This window comes from Mustelus asterias, chromosome 2 (genome assembly GCF_964213995.1).
Source record: "Mustelus asterias chromosome 2, sMusAst1.hap1.1, whole genome shotgun sequence".
NCBI lineage: Eukaryota > Metazoa > Chordata > Chondrichthyes > Carcharhiniformes > Triakidae > Mustelus > Mustelus asterias.
Genome location: NC_135802.1, coordinates 41,465,894 through 41,482,825, shown reverse-complemented (window position 1 = coordinate 41,482,825; position 16,932 = coordinate 41,465,894). Strand labels below are relative to the sequence as shown.

General features: G+C 43.0%; 1 protein-coding gene across 1 annotated transcript in view; it reads left to right on the top strand.

The window, feature by feature from the left end:
- myo3a (myosin IIIA) overlaps positions 1-16,115 on the top strand; it is a 155,840-nt gene extending 139,725 nt beyond the window's left edge. Inside the window, exons 26-29 of the mRNA XM_078200255.1 lie at positions 3,445-3,551; positions 13,008-13,048; positions 14,249-14,383; positions 15,947-16,115. Of these exons, the coding sequence (XP_078056381.1) occupies positions 3,445-3,551; positions 13,008-13,048; positions 14,249-14,383; positions 15,947-16,115 (452 nt within the window). The remainder of the gene's footprint in view (positions 1-3,444; positions 3,552-13,007; positions 13,049-14,248; positions 14,384-15,946) is intronic.
- The last annotated feature ends 817 nt before the right edge of the window (positions 16,116-16,932 follow it).

Here is a 16,932-nt window from a genome sequence, read left to right as displayed (position 1 = left end):
TAAATAATATTTAAACTGTTGAATGATGGCAAATGATGGGTGACTGTGTGCAGATTGCACATTCTCCTCATGTCTGCATGGGTTTCCTCCCACAGTCCAAACATGTGCAGGTTAGGTTGATTGGCCATGCCCCTTAGTGTCAGGGGGATTATCATGGTAAATATGTGCGGTTATGGGGTTAGGAGCTGGGTGGGATTGTTGTCGGTGCAGGCTTGATGGGCTAAATGGCCTCTTTCTGCACTATACGGATTCTATGATTCTATGAAAACCAGATGAAGGTGACGTTGAAAGGGATATGGGGATATTAGTGATAGGTCACAGAGTGGGCCCAGAACTCTGTAGCCTTGGGGGTCATCAATGCAATATAATATGGGCAGGCACATGAAGAATTTGAAACAAGACCAGTCCCCACTACATTTCATATGATTTGCTTCCCACTATTTATGCACAAGCGTCACTGGATGGCCCAGCATTACTACGGATGCTGGCTTGGCATTCAAAATTTGAAAAGCTCATTTTAATTGGCTTCCAGCAAATTTTGGACAAGGTCAAATTGCATCTAATCATCCAAGATCTGTCCTCAAATACACTTCCCAGGGTCAACATTTTATTAAACAATTTTTTGTTATTTGTTCTCAAACATAAATGCGTAATAAATAGGAGCAGGAATGAACCTTAGGCATGAGCCTACTCCACCATTCAAAAATCTCATGGCTGATCTAATCTGGATTTAACTCTATATTCCTACCTGTTCCACATAAACCTTGTAAGTCAAACATCTGTCTAACTCAGTCTTGAAGACATTCAATGACTCAGACTCCACTGTCCTCTGGGGTGGAGAATTCCAAAGATTCACCACTCAGTAAACAAGTGAAGAAATTCCTCCTAATCTACATCCAAAATGGGAAACCCCCTGTTCCGAAACTGTGTCCCCACTTCTAGGTAACCCCTAGGTAACCCCACCCCCAAGGATCCTTTCAGCATCTACCCTGTCCAACTCCCTCAGAATGACATACATTTCAATAAAATCACTTTGCATTCGTCACCCAGAGAGTGGTCAGCCTGTGGAATTCACTAACACAGAAAGCAGTCGAGGCCAAAACATTGAATGTTTTCAAGTAGCAGTTAGATATAGCACTTGAGGCGAAGGGGAACAAAGGATATCTTAAGCAATGACAAGACAGAGTACAGGAAAGAGATAGAGAACCTGGTGAACTGGCGCGACAACAATAATCTCTCCCTCAATGTCAACAAAACGAAGGAGATAGTCATCAATTTCAGGAAGCGTAGTGGAGAACATGCCCCGGGCTACATCAAAGGGGATGAAGTAGGAATGGTCGAGAGTTTCAAGTTTTTAGGTGTCCAGATGACCAACAACCTTTTCTGGTCCCTCCATGCTGACGCTGTCGTTGAGGAAGCCCACCAAAGCCTCTACTTTCTCAGAAGACTAAGGAAATTTGGCATGTCTACTACGACTCTCACCAACTTTTACAGATGCACCATAGAAAGCATTCCATAGCGTGGTATGGCTCCTGCTCTGTCCAAGACCACAAGAAACTACAAAGAGTCATGAACGAAGCCAAGTCCATCACGCAAATCAGCCTCCCACCCATTGACTCCATCTACACTTCCTGCTGCCTCAGAAAAGCAGCCAGCATAATTAAGGACCCCACGCACCCTGGACATACCCTCTTCCACCTTCTTCCATCGGGAAAAAGATATAAAAGTCTGAGGTCACGTACCAACCAACTTAAGAACAGCTTCTTCCCTGCTGCTGTCAGACTTTTGAATGGACCGACCTCGCATTAAGTTGATCTTTCTCTACACCCTAACTATGACTGTGACACTACATTTTGCACTCTCTCCTTCTCTATGAATGGTACGTTTTGTCTGTATAGCGCGCAAGAAACAATACTTTTCACTGTATACTAATACATGTTACAATAATAATCAAATCACTTGCCCTGGGATTCTCCAGTCCCGCTACAGTGATTGGAGATTTGGCTGCACGCCAAATTCTCCATCCTCGCTGGCAGTGGCAGCGGGGCATGAATGTCCAGAGAACTCTGGCCGTAGTCTCTTTTCACTGTATGCTAATACATGTGACAATAATAAATCCAATCAAATCAAAGGAAGATGGGATCAGGCTATTGAGTTAGATGATTGGCCATGATCATAATGAATGGCGGTGCAGGTTCAAAGGGCTGAATGGCCTCCTCCTGCTCCTATTTTCTATGATTTGGTTTTGATTTGATTTGATTATTATTGTAACATGTATTAGTATACAGTGAAAAGTATTGTTTCTTGCGCGCTATACAGACAAAGCATACCATTCATAGAGAAGGAAATTAGAGAGTGAAAAATGTAGTGCTACAGTCATAGCTAGGGTGTAGCGAAAGATCAACTTAATGCAAGGTAAGTCCATTCAAAAGTCTGACAGTCGGTTGGTACGTGATCTCAGACTTTTGTATCTTTTTCCCGGTGGAAGAGAGAATGTCCGGGGTGCGTGGGGTCCTTAATTATGCTGGCTGCTTTGCCGAGGCAGCGGGAAGTGTAGCCAGAGTCAATGGATGATATGTTTTTAAACTCCAAGAGATCTCTGATTTCTGAGAGGGGATATCTTCTGTTATTTTGTGATATGTCCATTAGAGCCGCTTGCCTCACGGATAGAAACATTATAGAAAAACATAAATGTTCTCTGCACCTCCTAGCAAATGGCCACAGGATGGAAATCCGAATGCAGTTTGCCAGACTGCATTCACAATGGAATTTGATAAATAGCACAGGGAGACCACTGTGTGAAAATAAGAAATGAGTTATGAAGCTATTTATTAAATCTTTTATGATGAATTTCTTTATTTACTGGTAATCCATCATAAAACCAAAGGTGTGTAGTACAATACAATACATTTATCTATCTTTAGCATCTTCCCATTTTATATCAGCCAATTTCTGTCATATTCAACATTACCATGATGCAACAATTTGAAAAACCAAGGAATATGATGTCAACGTAATTATCTGTTTGCAAACATCTTTGTTTATCAAGGCTGCTTGGCAAAGTGGTTTCTTTCCCCCATTTCCATCACTTAGGGTGTACTAAACTCAATCAATAGTCGAGCACTTAGCTGAGCCAGGAGCAAGACAAGATTGGGATGGGCAACAGAGTGCATAAGTGAGTCAGGAAGAGGATGAGACTCAAATGGGAAATGGAGCAGGAAAAATCAGGAAGAGAACAAATCTTTGGTGAAGAGCAGAAAGAATGCTCTGAGAGCAAGATCAGAAACAAAATTTAAGACTTATCGTTAGTTGGATCTTTTACTACACTGGACTTTAAATAATTGCTCTTATAAGGATATCTTCAACCTCTGAAACATATTTTAATCTTGGGAAACTTGAGGAGGACAATGATGTTGCAAAATTAACCATTTTCCACTTCTTTAGGTTCCAATAAAGGAAATGATCAGAAACAGCAAAGAACCCCCAGACGCACCCAACCACCGAAGACATTGAATACACCTGAAGATAGTACCTACTACAACCTCATTCATGTAAGTCAACAAGCAGCTGATTTTGTTATGCTTATGATAAGGACTGGAGAAAGACAGGAGAAAGGGAACTTACTTCCTCTCACCGCATATCTGTAAGTAGAAGTGTTTTAAATGATTTTTCAAGTATGGTGTGATTTTCCAAACCCTTGGGGTGCGATTTTACCAGCCGGTCATGCCACACTCCAGCTGCAGCGATGGGAAAATCCCGCTGGCGTGAACGGTGGTAACATTCCGACTTTAGTTTGTGTGATTAAATTTGCTAATAACACGCAGCAAACTCATGTTATTGATTTAGAAGGTTAGTTTATTTCACATTCAAGTTCTGGGCAGGAATGTTAGCAATGTCCCACTTCACTACACATGCACAGATACACATATACACACACACACAAATGTACACAAACACGTGTGTACACATGCATGCCTGCACACATACACATGCACACGTGCACACACACACTAAAGGAGGGGATAGAAAAAGAAGTTTTATAACAATGGACATTAACAGTGCAAGAAATACAAAATAAATACTTGTTCATGTTATTTTGAGAGTCCAGATTCAGAATCCAATGAGGAATTCTATCACATTTGAGTTTGAGTTCAGCTGGCTGAAGAGTGGAGTTGTAGAATTCGCTTTACAGTTGGTGGTGAAGTAGGTGCTCAGAGATTGGGTCAGTTCTGCAAGTGATGATAGGAAATTTTCCACAAAGGCAGGCTTGAGGAGCAGGCTTTGTTTTGCCTGCGGGGTTTCTTGGTGGTACAGTCGATGTTAAACAGCAGTCTGTGTGTGAGGCTAAAGATGTAAAGGAACAATTCTCCCAAAACAAAACAAAGTGCTGCTACAAATGGGAAAACTGGTGCATTTCCCATTGGCCCTGGCATTCAATGGCACTTGGAAATTTCTTTGGAGAGGGACAAGTATTGCACAGCCCATGGGAGGGGCAGGGCCTACAACTCTGACCGGTCCTGTCCCTCAGAGATCAAGGCGCTCTTTTTAAAGGGTGCCCTGATTTCAAATTACAGTGATAGCTCCCCCCTGACACTCATCACAACCTCTGCATTCAAGGGGAACATCCCCAACTGTTCAACACACAGAGGTAGTTCCTTGAGTAAGATACTAAACGGATGCTAATAAGTGCTGATCAGGTTGTCACTTCTTCTGGTCAAGAACTTGATCTCGCCAGGGTGAGTGGGCCGAAACCTCACAATGGGTTTGAGATATAGCAAATAATTAGGAATGCTAATAGAACGCTAATGTATATTGCAAGGGGAATTGAATACAAAACTAAGGAGGTTATACTTCAGTTATATGTGGCATTGATTAAACCACATTTGGAGAACTGTGTACAGTATAATTATTTAAGGAAGGATGTAAATTCATTGAAAACAACTCAGAGAAAGTTTACTGGACTAATACCCGGAATGGGCAAGTTGTCTTATAAAGAAAGGTTGGAGATGCTAGGCTTGCAAGTAGAGAAGAGTACAGATGACTTGCAACAAGTAAGATTCTGAGGGGTCCTGGCTGGATGAATGTAGTGGACATTTCCTCTTGTGAAAGAATCTAGAACCGAGGGTCAAAGTTTAAAAATAAGGGGTCGTTCATTTAAGACAAGGGTGAGGAGATGTTTTTCTCTGAGGCTTTTCTGTGAGTCTTCCTTCCTCAAAAGGCAGTCGATGCAGAGTCTTTGGATGTTTTTAAGGCAGAGGTAGATAGATTTTTGATAAGCAAGTAGGTGAAAGGTTATCAGGTGTTGGAGGGAATGCAGAGTTGAGGTTACAATCAGACCAGCCATGATCCTATTGAATAGTGGTGCAAGCTTGAGGGTCCTAGTGGCCTACTCCAGCTCCTAATTCATATACTCGTGTGTCTCTCTCTGCACTGTATCATCCCATGAGTCTACGAAACCTTGGCTCATTGCCATCATGACAGGACCTTTGCATGTAAACATACTTAAGTAAATCTCAAGTCTGGTGCTTACCAGAAATATGATTTTCAATCTGGCCTGAGGTTCTATGTTAACCTTCTGTAAGTATGAAATGAAAAATGTTAAGTAAGTCCTTGACATCAATATTTATCATTTGCTGCCTCTCCAGTGCCCAGGGGATATTTTGCAAAACAATAAACTGTCACACTGAGAAAAAGATGCCTTTACTTTTATCTGTCTATGTGTTCATTAAATGTAGCGAAAAGAACAATGTCAACTATCTAAGCTTGGGTAATGTTGGGAACGCAGCCAGGTTTTGACTATCTAAATGCCTCAAGGCTTTGCACAGTGTAATTTTCATTGGGTGGAAAATATATGCTCAAAGTGTATAAAGTCAATGTAACTTTCCTAAAGTGTACATTTAGACATTTCTAATTAGAGTGATTGCAAGAAAGCAGAGCAGAATGATCTGTACGCTAAGAAACATAAAATAATTTTTATACAGATGTGCACCCTTAAAAAAACAACTCAAGTCAATGCAAGATTAACTGTCTTGTACCAAACATGAAGGTTTCAACATTTTTAAACATCTGCAATTTTGTTCTGTGATCTTTCTATTGAGATATATCGGGCGCAATCTCCCGGCCCGGTTCACCATGGACGCAAAAATCCCGTTATGGATGCTAAATCTCACCAGAGAGCCAAAATGGGATTTGCACCGGCGACATCTCGGTTTGAGATTTTCCCCTGTCCCCCTACCGGTAACGTGACCAGGTTCACGCCCACTGAGGTCATGATCCTGATTTCCAAGACCTTACATAAATTTTATTATAATTAAAGGGCTTTACACCGTAGCATCTGCCCACGACATATCCTAGTCCCTGGTGGCGTGACATCACGCTGGCAGTGTGACCTCATGCTGGCAGTGTGACCTCATGCTGGTGTGAATCGCTACTGCTTTTCAAGAGTAAAAGCCAGTTGTGATGACTACACCAGGGGGCTCAGAGCTGCCTGGAGACTATGGGGGTTCAGGGACAAGACCAGGGGGCACATGAAGAGGACAGTGCCAAGGGGGCTCGGTGGGGGCGGCGGGGGGGGGGGGGGGGGGTCAGTAACCCTCCTCCCATTGGGAGGGTGTTCCCCTTATGTGTGGTGGGAGAGGGGAGAACCCCAATGACTGCAAGGGGGTGAAGGGAGAGCCCCAGTGACTGCAAAGGGGGACGTTCCCCGATGTTAGCATTGTATAGGGGGGTGTACTCCGATGTTTGCGGGGGGATGGACTATCTTTGTGGTGAGGAGTCCCGATCTCTGTGGGGAAAGGGGGGCCTTAAATGTTACTTTGAGATCAAGGTGCCCTTTAAAAAGTGCGCTCCTACATCAGAATCCTCACTTTGCTGGCATGTTTAGGCCCTGCCTCCCCCAGCTGGCTGTGTGATCCTCACCAGTACTCTGAAATTACACAGAGTGCTCATTGATCAGATGGGAAAGGGGTCTGTGAAGCCGCCGAGTTTCACACAGCTTCTCTCACCTGATCCGGCACTCTGTGCAATTTTGGGAAAATTCTGCTCATCGTCTCACAAGATATCTCATGTGCACTCATACACATCGTGACAATACCAATGTAATATCCAGCCCAGAGAATGGATCCAATATAGATTCTTTAGGTCCCCTCTTCTTCCCACAGTCCAAAGATGTGCAGATTATGTTAAATTGCCCTTAGTGTCAGGGGGATTAGTAGGGTAAATAAGTAGGTTACGGGAATGAGGCCTGGGTGGGATTGTCGTCGGTGCAGGCTTGATGGGCCGAATAGTCTCCTGCACTGCGGGGATTCTCGGATTTTAGCTCAATATGAAACTGCAAGATGAAAGAGTAAAAGAATACTCATGGCATTCACATGTCTATGCTTCTGTGCGTTATTTCCTATGCCAAAGGCCAGTTCTGTAACTTCACTCTGTTGAAGAACTCCTCATCAATTGCATTCTTCAGAGACTTAACCATCTTTTCCCAGCCTTTTTGCAGATTTATAATAGGCAGAAGTTAGTTATTTATTGGGAAATCTTCTGGTTATATCATTTTGTACAAGCACTCACCCAGTGAAAAATTCCCTCTTGTATCTACCCAATCTATTATCCATCACTAACATACTTAAGATGTGAGGGGCAATTGTCCACTGGCTAAGTATTCACACCAACAGATTGCCAATCAGAACATCTCCCTTATAATATTTAGAAAAATTAACTCCTGGGGTATTAAACAATGACTGAGAGCTGGGTCTCCAAAATGAGGAAAGGTCTTTAGGAACATCCAGCTCAAACATGAGTTGAGTCACTGTACCAGTGATATCCTTTAAGGGGTGATGTCCGGGGGACATGTGACCGAATTTCACACTGGGGCAGGAGCATGCTGAGTGCAGGCTTTTACCATCAGAATCGACCTTGGAGTTGAATGAAGAAGACACATATTGAAGCACTCTGCACATAGTTGGATTTTGGGTCGCCAATCATTACGCTTATCAAAGTCACCATTCCAGTAATTTTTTTCCAGCTTTCTCCATTCCAAAATCAAACCATAGGCGGAATTTTACCGGCACGCCGGCCCCAGAATCGGACATGCGAGGCGGTAAAATTCCAGTCCATGTGTCTGTACTCCCCATTGAATCTTTAAAATGTCTGCTTGCTTTTCCCATGTTTTGACTCAAGTCAATATTTCCAATGGCAATGGGCAGTTCTGTAACTTCAACCTGTTGAAGAACTCCCCATCAAGTCAGCGCTGGTATGTACTCAGTCAGCGGAGAGCATCCCACGAATGGCCAACTCACAACTACTTCCTCGGTTATTGCGAAATGCCGATTCTATCCAAGCAGCCTCTTTGAAATATGGATGGTCCCTTTTGTAATGAACAGCATCGAAGCAGGTTGGATGAAGAAAGTAACAATATTTTCCCTTTAATAAGCTGATATTTTTGAGCTGGGGGCTTGTACTCAAGCCGAAATGCTCAGAGAGCGTTCCCTCTCAAATTTCGTTAACTTACTCTTACATATTGAAGGTTCTAAGATAATTTGTAGGAAGGAGTTTTTCCAGGGTCTGAACAGTGATGTAGTGGTATTGTCAACGGGCTGGTAATCAAGAGAACCTGGGTGATACTGTCGGGGAAAAGCAAATCACTGCGGATGCTGAAATCTAAAACAAAAACAGAAAATGCTGGAAAATCTCAGCAGCTCTGACAACGTCTGGAAAGAGCGAAAAGAGCTAACGTTTTGAGTCTGGATGACCCATTCAGACTGGAGACATTAGCTCTATTCTCGCTCTCGTAATGCTCTGGGGACCTGGTTTCAAATCTCACCATGGCAGATGGTGAAATTTGAATTTGTTACAAGTCTAATAATGACCACGAAACCATTGCCAATTGTCATAAAAACCCATCTGGTTCACTAATGCCCTTCAGGAAAGGAAATCTGCTGACCTTACTCGGTCTGGCCTACATGTGACTCCAGATCCAATGTGGTTGATTCTTAAAATCATGGAATCATAGAATCGTACAGCGCACAAGAGGCCCTTCGGCCCATCGATTACACACCGCCACATCAGAAACATCTGAACTCCCACCTAATCCCATCTGCCAGCACTTGGCCTATAGCCCTGAATGTTATGATGTGCCAAGTGCTCATCCTGATACCTTTTAAAGGCTGTGAGGCAACCCACCTCTGCCACCCTCCCAGGCAGCGTATTCCAGACTGTAAGAGGAATTTTCTCAGGGTGTCCCACTGGGGACTCTTGTATTCAGCCGAACCCAGCTAACACAAAGACTTTGTGAAAGACAGGATGCAGTTGAAAACATTATTTATTTGACCAGCATGTATTGGGAGACAGATGGTCAAAGGATTCTAACCTCTTTCTAATGTTACATCACACGAGCACAATAGTTATACATTTCTGAAGATTCGAACTTCCCGCCCCACCTGTCATCCAAGCTGGATGGTCCAATTACATTAATACACTTTATTTACTTCGGCGTTGACCCTTTGTCAAAGCACAAAGGGTCACCTGGACTCGAAATGTCAGCTCTTTTCTCTCCTTACAGATGCTGCCAGACCTGCTGAGATTTTCCAGCATTTTCTCTTTTGGACTCTTTCCCCCCGTTGCCTAGTAACTTTACTTATGCAAATCTGGTCGGTTCCAGGGTCGCTCCTAAGATCTGCAATCCTGAGAACAAGAAGGGAATCATCTTCCCTGTCTGTTTTCCTGTCCCCTTATCACTGGAGGCTGAATTGCAGTTATATTTTACAGCTAGAAGCTGACTCATAGAATCATAGAATCATAGAAACCCTACAGTGCAGGATGAGGCCATTGGGCCCATCGAGTCTGCACCGACCACAATCCCACCCAGGCCCTACCCCATATCCCTACATATTGTACCCGCTAACGCCTCTAACCTATGTATCTCAGGACACTAAGGGGCAATTTTAACATGGCCAATCGACCTAACTTGGACTGTGGGAGGAAACCGGAGCACCCGGAGGAAACCCACTCCTTCCATTCATTTCAAAAATCTTGGTATTGTACATGCCTGGCCTGCCCCTGATGATAGGGTATATGCTCTATACTTCTTTGTTCCAAAAGAATACGGTCTGTCTAACTAAACCTGTTTCCCATTATGCCAAGGGGTAAACTGTTTGTTGGCCAAAGCTCACAAGAAAATACAGTTTAAATCTATAATGCTTGTTCAAAAATAATTAAATGTGTGCTTGTACAGACAGTACCTTCCTATAGCATACAAGTGAGGTACATTGTGATACCTTTGATATATAAGGCATACTGTGGGTCCCTATTTTAAACGAATCTACTTTATTTTAATCGTCTCAGAAAGCAAGGGTTTCTGTATCCCCCGCTACACAGACCACCATCACCCTCACACACACCCCCCCCCCCCCCCCTCCCCACGGCCCGCAAATATTCTGCCCCTCACCTTGAAACTATTTCCCCTCATGACTGACCCTTCAACTAATGGGAACAGCCGCTCCTTATCCACTCTGTCAATGTCTCTCATAATGCCCTCTGAAATGACAGCAAGCCAATTAGTTCAATAAATGCTGTCCCAGCCAGTGACACTCACATTCAATGAATGAATAAAAACAAAGCATGCGATCTTACTGGCTGTTCACACCACACTCCTGCTGCAGCGAAGTTGGAGAATTTGGCACCCAGCCAAATCTCCGTTCACTGCAGTGGGATGGGAAAATCCCGTCAGTGTGAACAGTCGTAACATTCCAGCCTAAACCTCTGAAGGAACCCACCCAAGGTAGATAAATCCCCGGGACCTGATGAAGTGTATCCCAGGACATTGTGGGAGGCTAGGGAGGAAATTGCGGGTCCCCGAGCAGAGATATTTGAATCATCGATAGTCACAGGTGAGGTGCCTGAAGATTGGAGAGTGGCAAATGTTGTGCTTTTGTTTAAAAAGGGCCGCAGGGAAAAGCCTGGGAATTACAGGCCGGTGAGCCTCACATCTGTGGTGGGTAAGTTATTGGAAGGTATTTTGAGAGACAGGATCTACAGGCATTTAGAGATGCAAGGAGTGATTAGGGACAGTCAGCATGGCTTTGTGAGTGGAAAATCATGTCTCACAAATTTGACTGAGTTTTTTGAAGGGGTAACCAAGAAGGTAGATGAGGGCAGTGCAGTTGATGTTGTCTACATGGACTTTAGCAAGGCCTTTGACAAGGTACCGCATGGTAGGTTGTTGCATAAGGTTAAATCTCACAGGATCCAGGGTGAGATAGCTAAATGGATACAAAATTGGCTTGATGACAGAAGCCAGAGGGTGGTTGTAGAGGGTTGTTTTTCAAACTGGAGGCCTGTGACCTGTGACTCAGGGATCGGGGCTGGGTCCACTGTTATTTGTCATTTATATTAATGATTTGGATGAGAATATAGGAGGCATGGTTAGTAAGTTTGCAGATAACACCAAGATTGGTGGCATAGTGGACAGTGAAGAAGATTATCGAGGATTGCAACGGGATCTTGATCAATTGGGCCAGTGGGCTGACGAATGGCAGATGGAGTTTAATTTAGACAAATGCGAGGTGATGCATTTTGGTAAATTTGAACCAGGGCAGGACTTACTCAGTTAATGGTAGGGCGTTGGAGAGAGTTACAGAAGAAAGAGATCAAGGGGTACAGGTTCATAGCTCCTTGAAAGTGGAGTCACAGGTGGACAGAGTGGTGAAGAAAGCATTCAGCATGCTTCGTTTCATTGGTCAGAACATTGAATACAGGAGTTGGAATGTCTTGTTGAAGTTGTAAAAGACATTGGTAAGGCCACACTTGGAATACTGTGTACAGTTTTGGTCACCCTACTATAGAAAGGATATTATTAAACTAGAAAGAGTGCAGAAGAGATTTACTAGGATGCTACCGGGACTTGATGGTTTGAGTTATAAGGAGAGGCTGGATAGACTGAGACTTATTTCTCTGGAGCGTAGAGGTCTATAAAATAATGAGGGGCATAGATCAGTCAATATCTTTCCCCAAAGGTAAGGAAGTCTAAAACTACAGGGCATAGGTTTAAGATGAGAGGGCAGAGATACAAAAGGGTCCAGAGGGGTAATTATTTCATGATGTGGAGATGCCGGCGTTGGACTGGGGTAAACACAGTAAGAAGTTTAACAACACCAGGTTAAAGTCCAACAGGTTTATTTGGTATCAAAAGGCAGACAAGCTTTCAGAGCCCTAAGCCCCTTCTTCACAAGAAGGGGCTTGGGGCTCCGAAAGCTTGTGTGGCTTTTGCTACCAACTAAACCTGTTGGACTTTAACCTGGTGTTGTTAAACTTCTTACTGCAATTATTTCACACAGAGGGTGGTGAGTGTCTGGAACAAGCTGCCAGAGGTAGTAGTTGAGGCAGGTACAATTTTGTCTTTTAAAAATTGTTCAGTTACATGGATAAGATGGGTACAGAGGGATATGGGCAAATGCGGGCAATTGGGACTAACTTAGGGATTTAAAAAAAGGGCAGCATGGACAAGCTGGGTCGAAGAGTCTGTTTACATGCTGTAAATCTCTATGATTCTATGACTCTAAATGAATGGAGGAAACCTTTGCAGGCTCCCCAAAAGACATGCATTTTGACGTACTTGGTTCCATAATAATGGCTGCCCCCAGACATCCAACAGTGATTGTAGAGTCAAGAGTCCCTTCTCTTATATCTCAAACAGCAGAATTCATTCGACAGAACAGGTTAGGAGAGGTAAAAAGACTGATGAATGTCTAATGTTTAATTTTTATAGGTGGAATTGTAAACACATTCTTTATGCATAGAGTTACAATTTCAGGACTAATATCTGAGGACATGTCCCCACTAGCACGAATATAGACCAAGGTAGAAACACATTGAGACTTGGTAGCAGCTTTGACATTTTTCTTAATAACTTTGAGGAAATCATACTCAGGCAGCAAAGACAATACTGGACTTCTATAAATCTGCAGAAGTGCAATATTTCTGTAAGTGATTCTTTTATGTTTCTTTATTAACAGAGGTCCGTGCAAGATGGGAAACGAAGACCTCGGAAAGACAGGTATCCTGACCATATTCCTCCAGTCTAAGAGCACAACACAGTTAAGCCAGTTGGAATACTGAGTTTCATGGGGAAGATTGCTACCTGTAGTGAACTGTGAACCTGTTATTTATACATGTATTCAGAAAGTTGGTCGAGTAGCAAATCGAAATAAAACCTTTCTTCCAGGTTGTCAAAAGATTTATTTCGTAACAGGGAACAACAATTTCTCACCAAGATGATATGGTGCAGTGTCAGGGTCACATTCCTGTAATTCTTCCGATTTCTGAACTCAGCAATGTTGCTCGAGTTGAGCTGAGAAAAGGGATTCCCTTTCAGGAGGGAGAGATTCCCGGGGTGATAACCCCTCCAGGATCCCCCCCACACATTTCATTCAGGTAGCAGCACGGGGAAAACAGTCACATTAATCGGAGGGAGAGGATTTTATATTTCGAAAATTCAGTTTTGTTAATTGGGTTTGGTGAGTTTGGTGAATTCACTGAATTAATTGATGTTGATGCTTTCTAAAGATCTTCAAAAACCTTAACTTGCCTATTAAATTTTGTCTTGGTAAAAACAAGAAGATTCTCGTAGTTATTCACCATTGCTTTAGAAATACATATACTAAATACAAATACTATTAATGGTAACCTTTATATTTTGCAGCGATGTGTAATAATTTCCAAAATATAAAATATCAATCCAGCCTATTAAAATTCTCCAACCTCCTCCCCAAAATAAGAATGATTGATTCTGACTGTTTTGACTTGACGACTTGACGAGCGGTCATCCTGACTCGAAACGTTGGCTCGATTCTCTCTCCACAAATGCTGTCAGACCTGCTGAGACTTTTTGAGCACTTTTTGTCCCCAGACTATTAGCCTGGGCCTCTGGATTACCAGTCTAGCAACATTACCACTAGGTCACCATCTCCCCCAAAACAAAGGACAAACAACCTAAACAACCTGATTCACGACCAATCATTTTCTGACCCCTCCAAAGTTGATTTCACTCCCAGAGACGTGTCTCATTCATGATTTATGTTAAATCCTGGGTAAAATCCTGAACTGTTAGTTAATTCTGAACGAGTTTTAATTGCTTCACTCACTCAAATGTGTACATTACCATTCCCCTAGAAAGTTGCACGATGCAAGGAGTGAGTGGAACAAGTTAAGTCAGGTGATATAATTACAGTTAATATGCTCATTATTTTCTCTGTAGCCAAGTAAAGCTGCTGGATGCAGATGACCGTTACTACGGACAAATTACACCCAGTGATTCACTCTCTAAGGACAATCATGTTGAAGCGACAGAGAGAATGACATCTGCAAAACTCAGATCTACAACATCCAACAGGTAGATCTCCAGACTAGTGTGATTTCTCACAAGTTATAAAAATATAAAATCCATTTAAAAATGGCCATTAATGAGAAAGCGAGACTCATGTCAACATCTCCAACCTTAACAGATTCTCGTCCAGGCCTCAGAACCAGGGGACTCTTCGTTTCCCTCAGTCTTACCTTAATCCTGCAATTCACTGCCTTTTAAAATACCAATTCAAATGCTTATTTCAGCTTAGTCTATCCAGTGGAAATGGACCAATGGCAAACTTAAAATTTCTCTGGGCGGAGACTTCACAAAAAAATAACATGTGTCAGGATCTGACTGAAAGCTGGCTTGTTTCTCTCCAGAGAAACAGGCAGCTTTTGCCTACAGATCTAATCGTACTAATCAAAAAAAGCAGGGGCAAGGGGTGTGTTTCATGTGGGCATGTTGAGGGGCAGGACCTAAACAGGCTGGTAAAGCCAGCTGCACTGAGAAAGGGCATTCTGATCAGGCCTAGAAATAACTCCTCCCCCCCCCCCCCCCCCCCCCAGCACAGCACGGAGGTCTCAGAGGCTCCCCCATCTCTCCCCCACCCCCCAAACCCCCAGCACAGTACGGAGGTCGCAGGGCCTCCCAGATCTTCGACCACACTCTCCAACCCCTCATGAACAAAACCATCATCTCTCACTCCCGCCCTCCCCCCCATCAGAGCCGGCATCCTCCCCCCTAACCAGCAGTCATTGCCAGCATCTCCCCCTCTGTTAGCACTTTCCAGGTTTCATCAGATCTTGAACCCTGGCTGCCGATCTCGCGGATGGAGAGTGCAGGCTCAAGATCGCCTCACCTGTACCACCTGCTGCCCAGTTACCACTCTGCCCCGGCATCTACTCAGCACTTCCTCTGGTTGTTCCAGGTGGAAGCCTCATTACCATGTGCAAAGAGAGGTTATGTGACAAATACGGGACAACAAGGTAATTTAGAGGGACAATTGAACAGTGGAGAAGGAAGTCCCGAAAGCGAAAGTAAAGTAATTATTTTTATGGCACCAAAAAGGGGCAGAAGTGCTCCTTCACACTTTGCAAGAATAAGTGCGTCTACAGGCCTCGGTTTCTTCACTCCCCCTCACACCAGCAGGAATAACTGAGCATTCTACCCATTGGCTGCCTTTTCATGGCTGAGAGTTAAAACCTACCCGTATTGCTATCAATTAACTGATATTTCCTCATTCATTTTGAGTCGGCGAACTTGCCGGAAAAGAACAGAGTTCTGTTTTGTTAAGAAAGTAGGGTGAACATAATTAACTCGACCATAAAATAGCTATCATTATCAAGTTATCATTAGGTAAAGAAAAACTCTGCTGAATGGGTTCATTGTGAAATTTTACTGCTGCGTGATTTTAGTGCAACCAGAAAAATAGATTTTAAAACAATTGACAACTTTGATCATATTTGCACACATCTGAGTGGCAAGAATTCTTAACATGTTGTAGCATTAACTTTGCCTGGTATGTTTTATGTGACTATAATGGATTTATTTGAATGTTGAAACAATTTTTGCTGTAACAGTATCAGTAGTGTAATTGGTGCCTGACAGTTTGAAATATTGGAAGGATATTCTGGCCGGTTTTGTGAAGATCTTACAGACCCAGACCATGTTCAAATTACTTTTGGTTACATCAGTTGACTGCAAATTATCTTGCAAAATCATTTCTCCGTCAAGAGGCATTCTACTGCGACATCTCATCTTCAAAACGAGTGATTGAGAGCAACCAGCAATACCTCAAATTGTGGAAAGTTGTGGTAGGGTCCCAGAATATTCTCACTTTTTTGTCAGAACGTTTCCTGTTATTATTTTCTTATGGATATATTCATCAACCAAAGCAAATTCACTGGAGGTAACTTTTATCAATATGTGAGGTGGAAAATGGGCTTCTGATTTGCTATTATTATTTTTTTCATAAATCAAAGTTAAAAGTACCCCCATTGTATTTTCTTTTTCCATTCACTTTTTCACCATTAGGGTTCACTTATATTCGCCTTGAAATTTCTGTTGCCAATACGAGTGGGCAAACACATAACACGTTCTTATGTCAGTCCCTGCTATTTGAACACAGACATTAACCTATCCTCACAGAATCATTACAGTACAGAAGAAGGCCATTTATCCCATAGAGTCCGCACTGGCCCTCTGAAAGAACTTTCTAACCATTCCCATTCCCCTGTCTTATTCCCATAACCTTGCACAATCTTTCATTTCAGACAGCAATCCAGTTCCCTTTCAAATATCTCGATCAAACCTGCCCCTCTCAGGAAGTTCGTTCCAGGCCCCAGCCAGCTTCTGAGTGAAAAAAATCCTCACTTGTGTTTTTACTCCTTTTGCCAATTATTTTGACTCTGGGCCCTCTAGTTCTTGACGCTGTCTTGAGTGGGAACAGTTTCTCACTATTTACCTTGTCCATACCCCTCAGGATCTTGAATGCCTCTATCAAGTCTCCTCTCAGCCTTCTTCTAAAACCATAGAAACAGAGAAAAGTTAAGAGCCCTTCAGCCCATCAAGACTGTGCCCACCAAAAAGAGAAC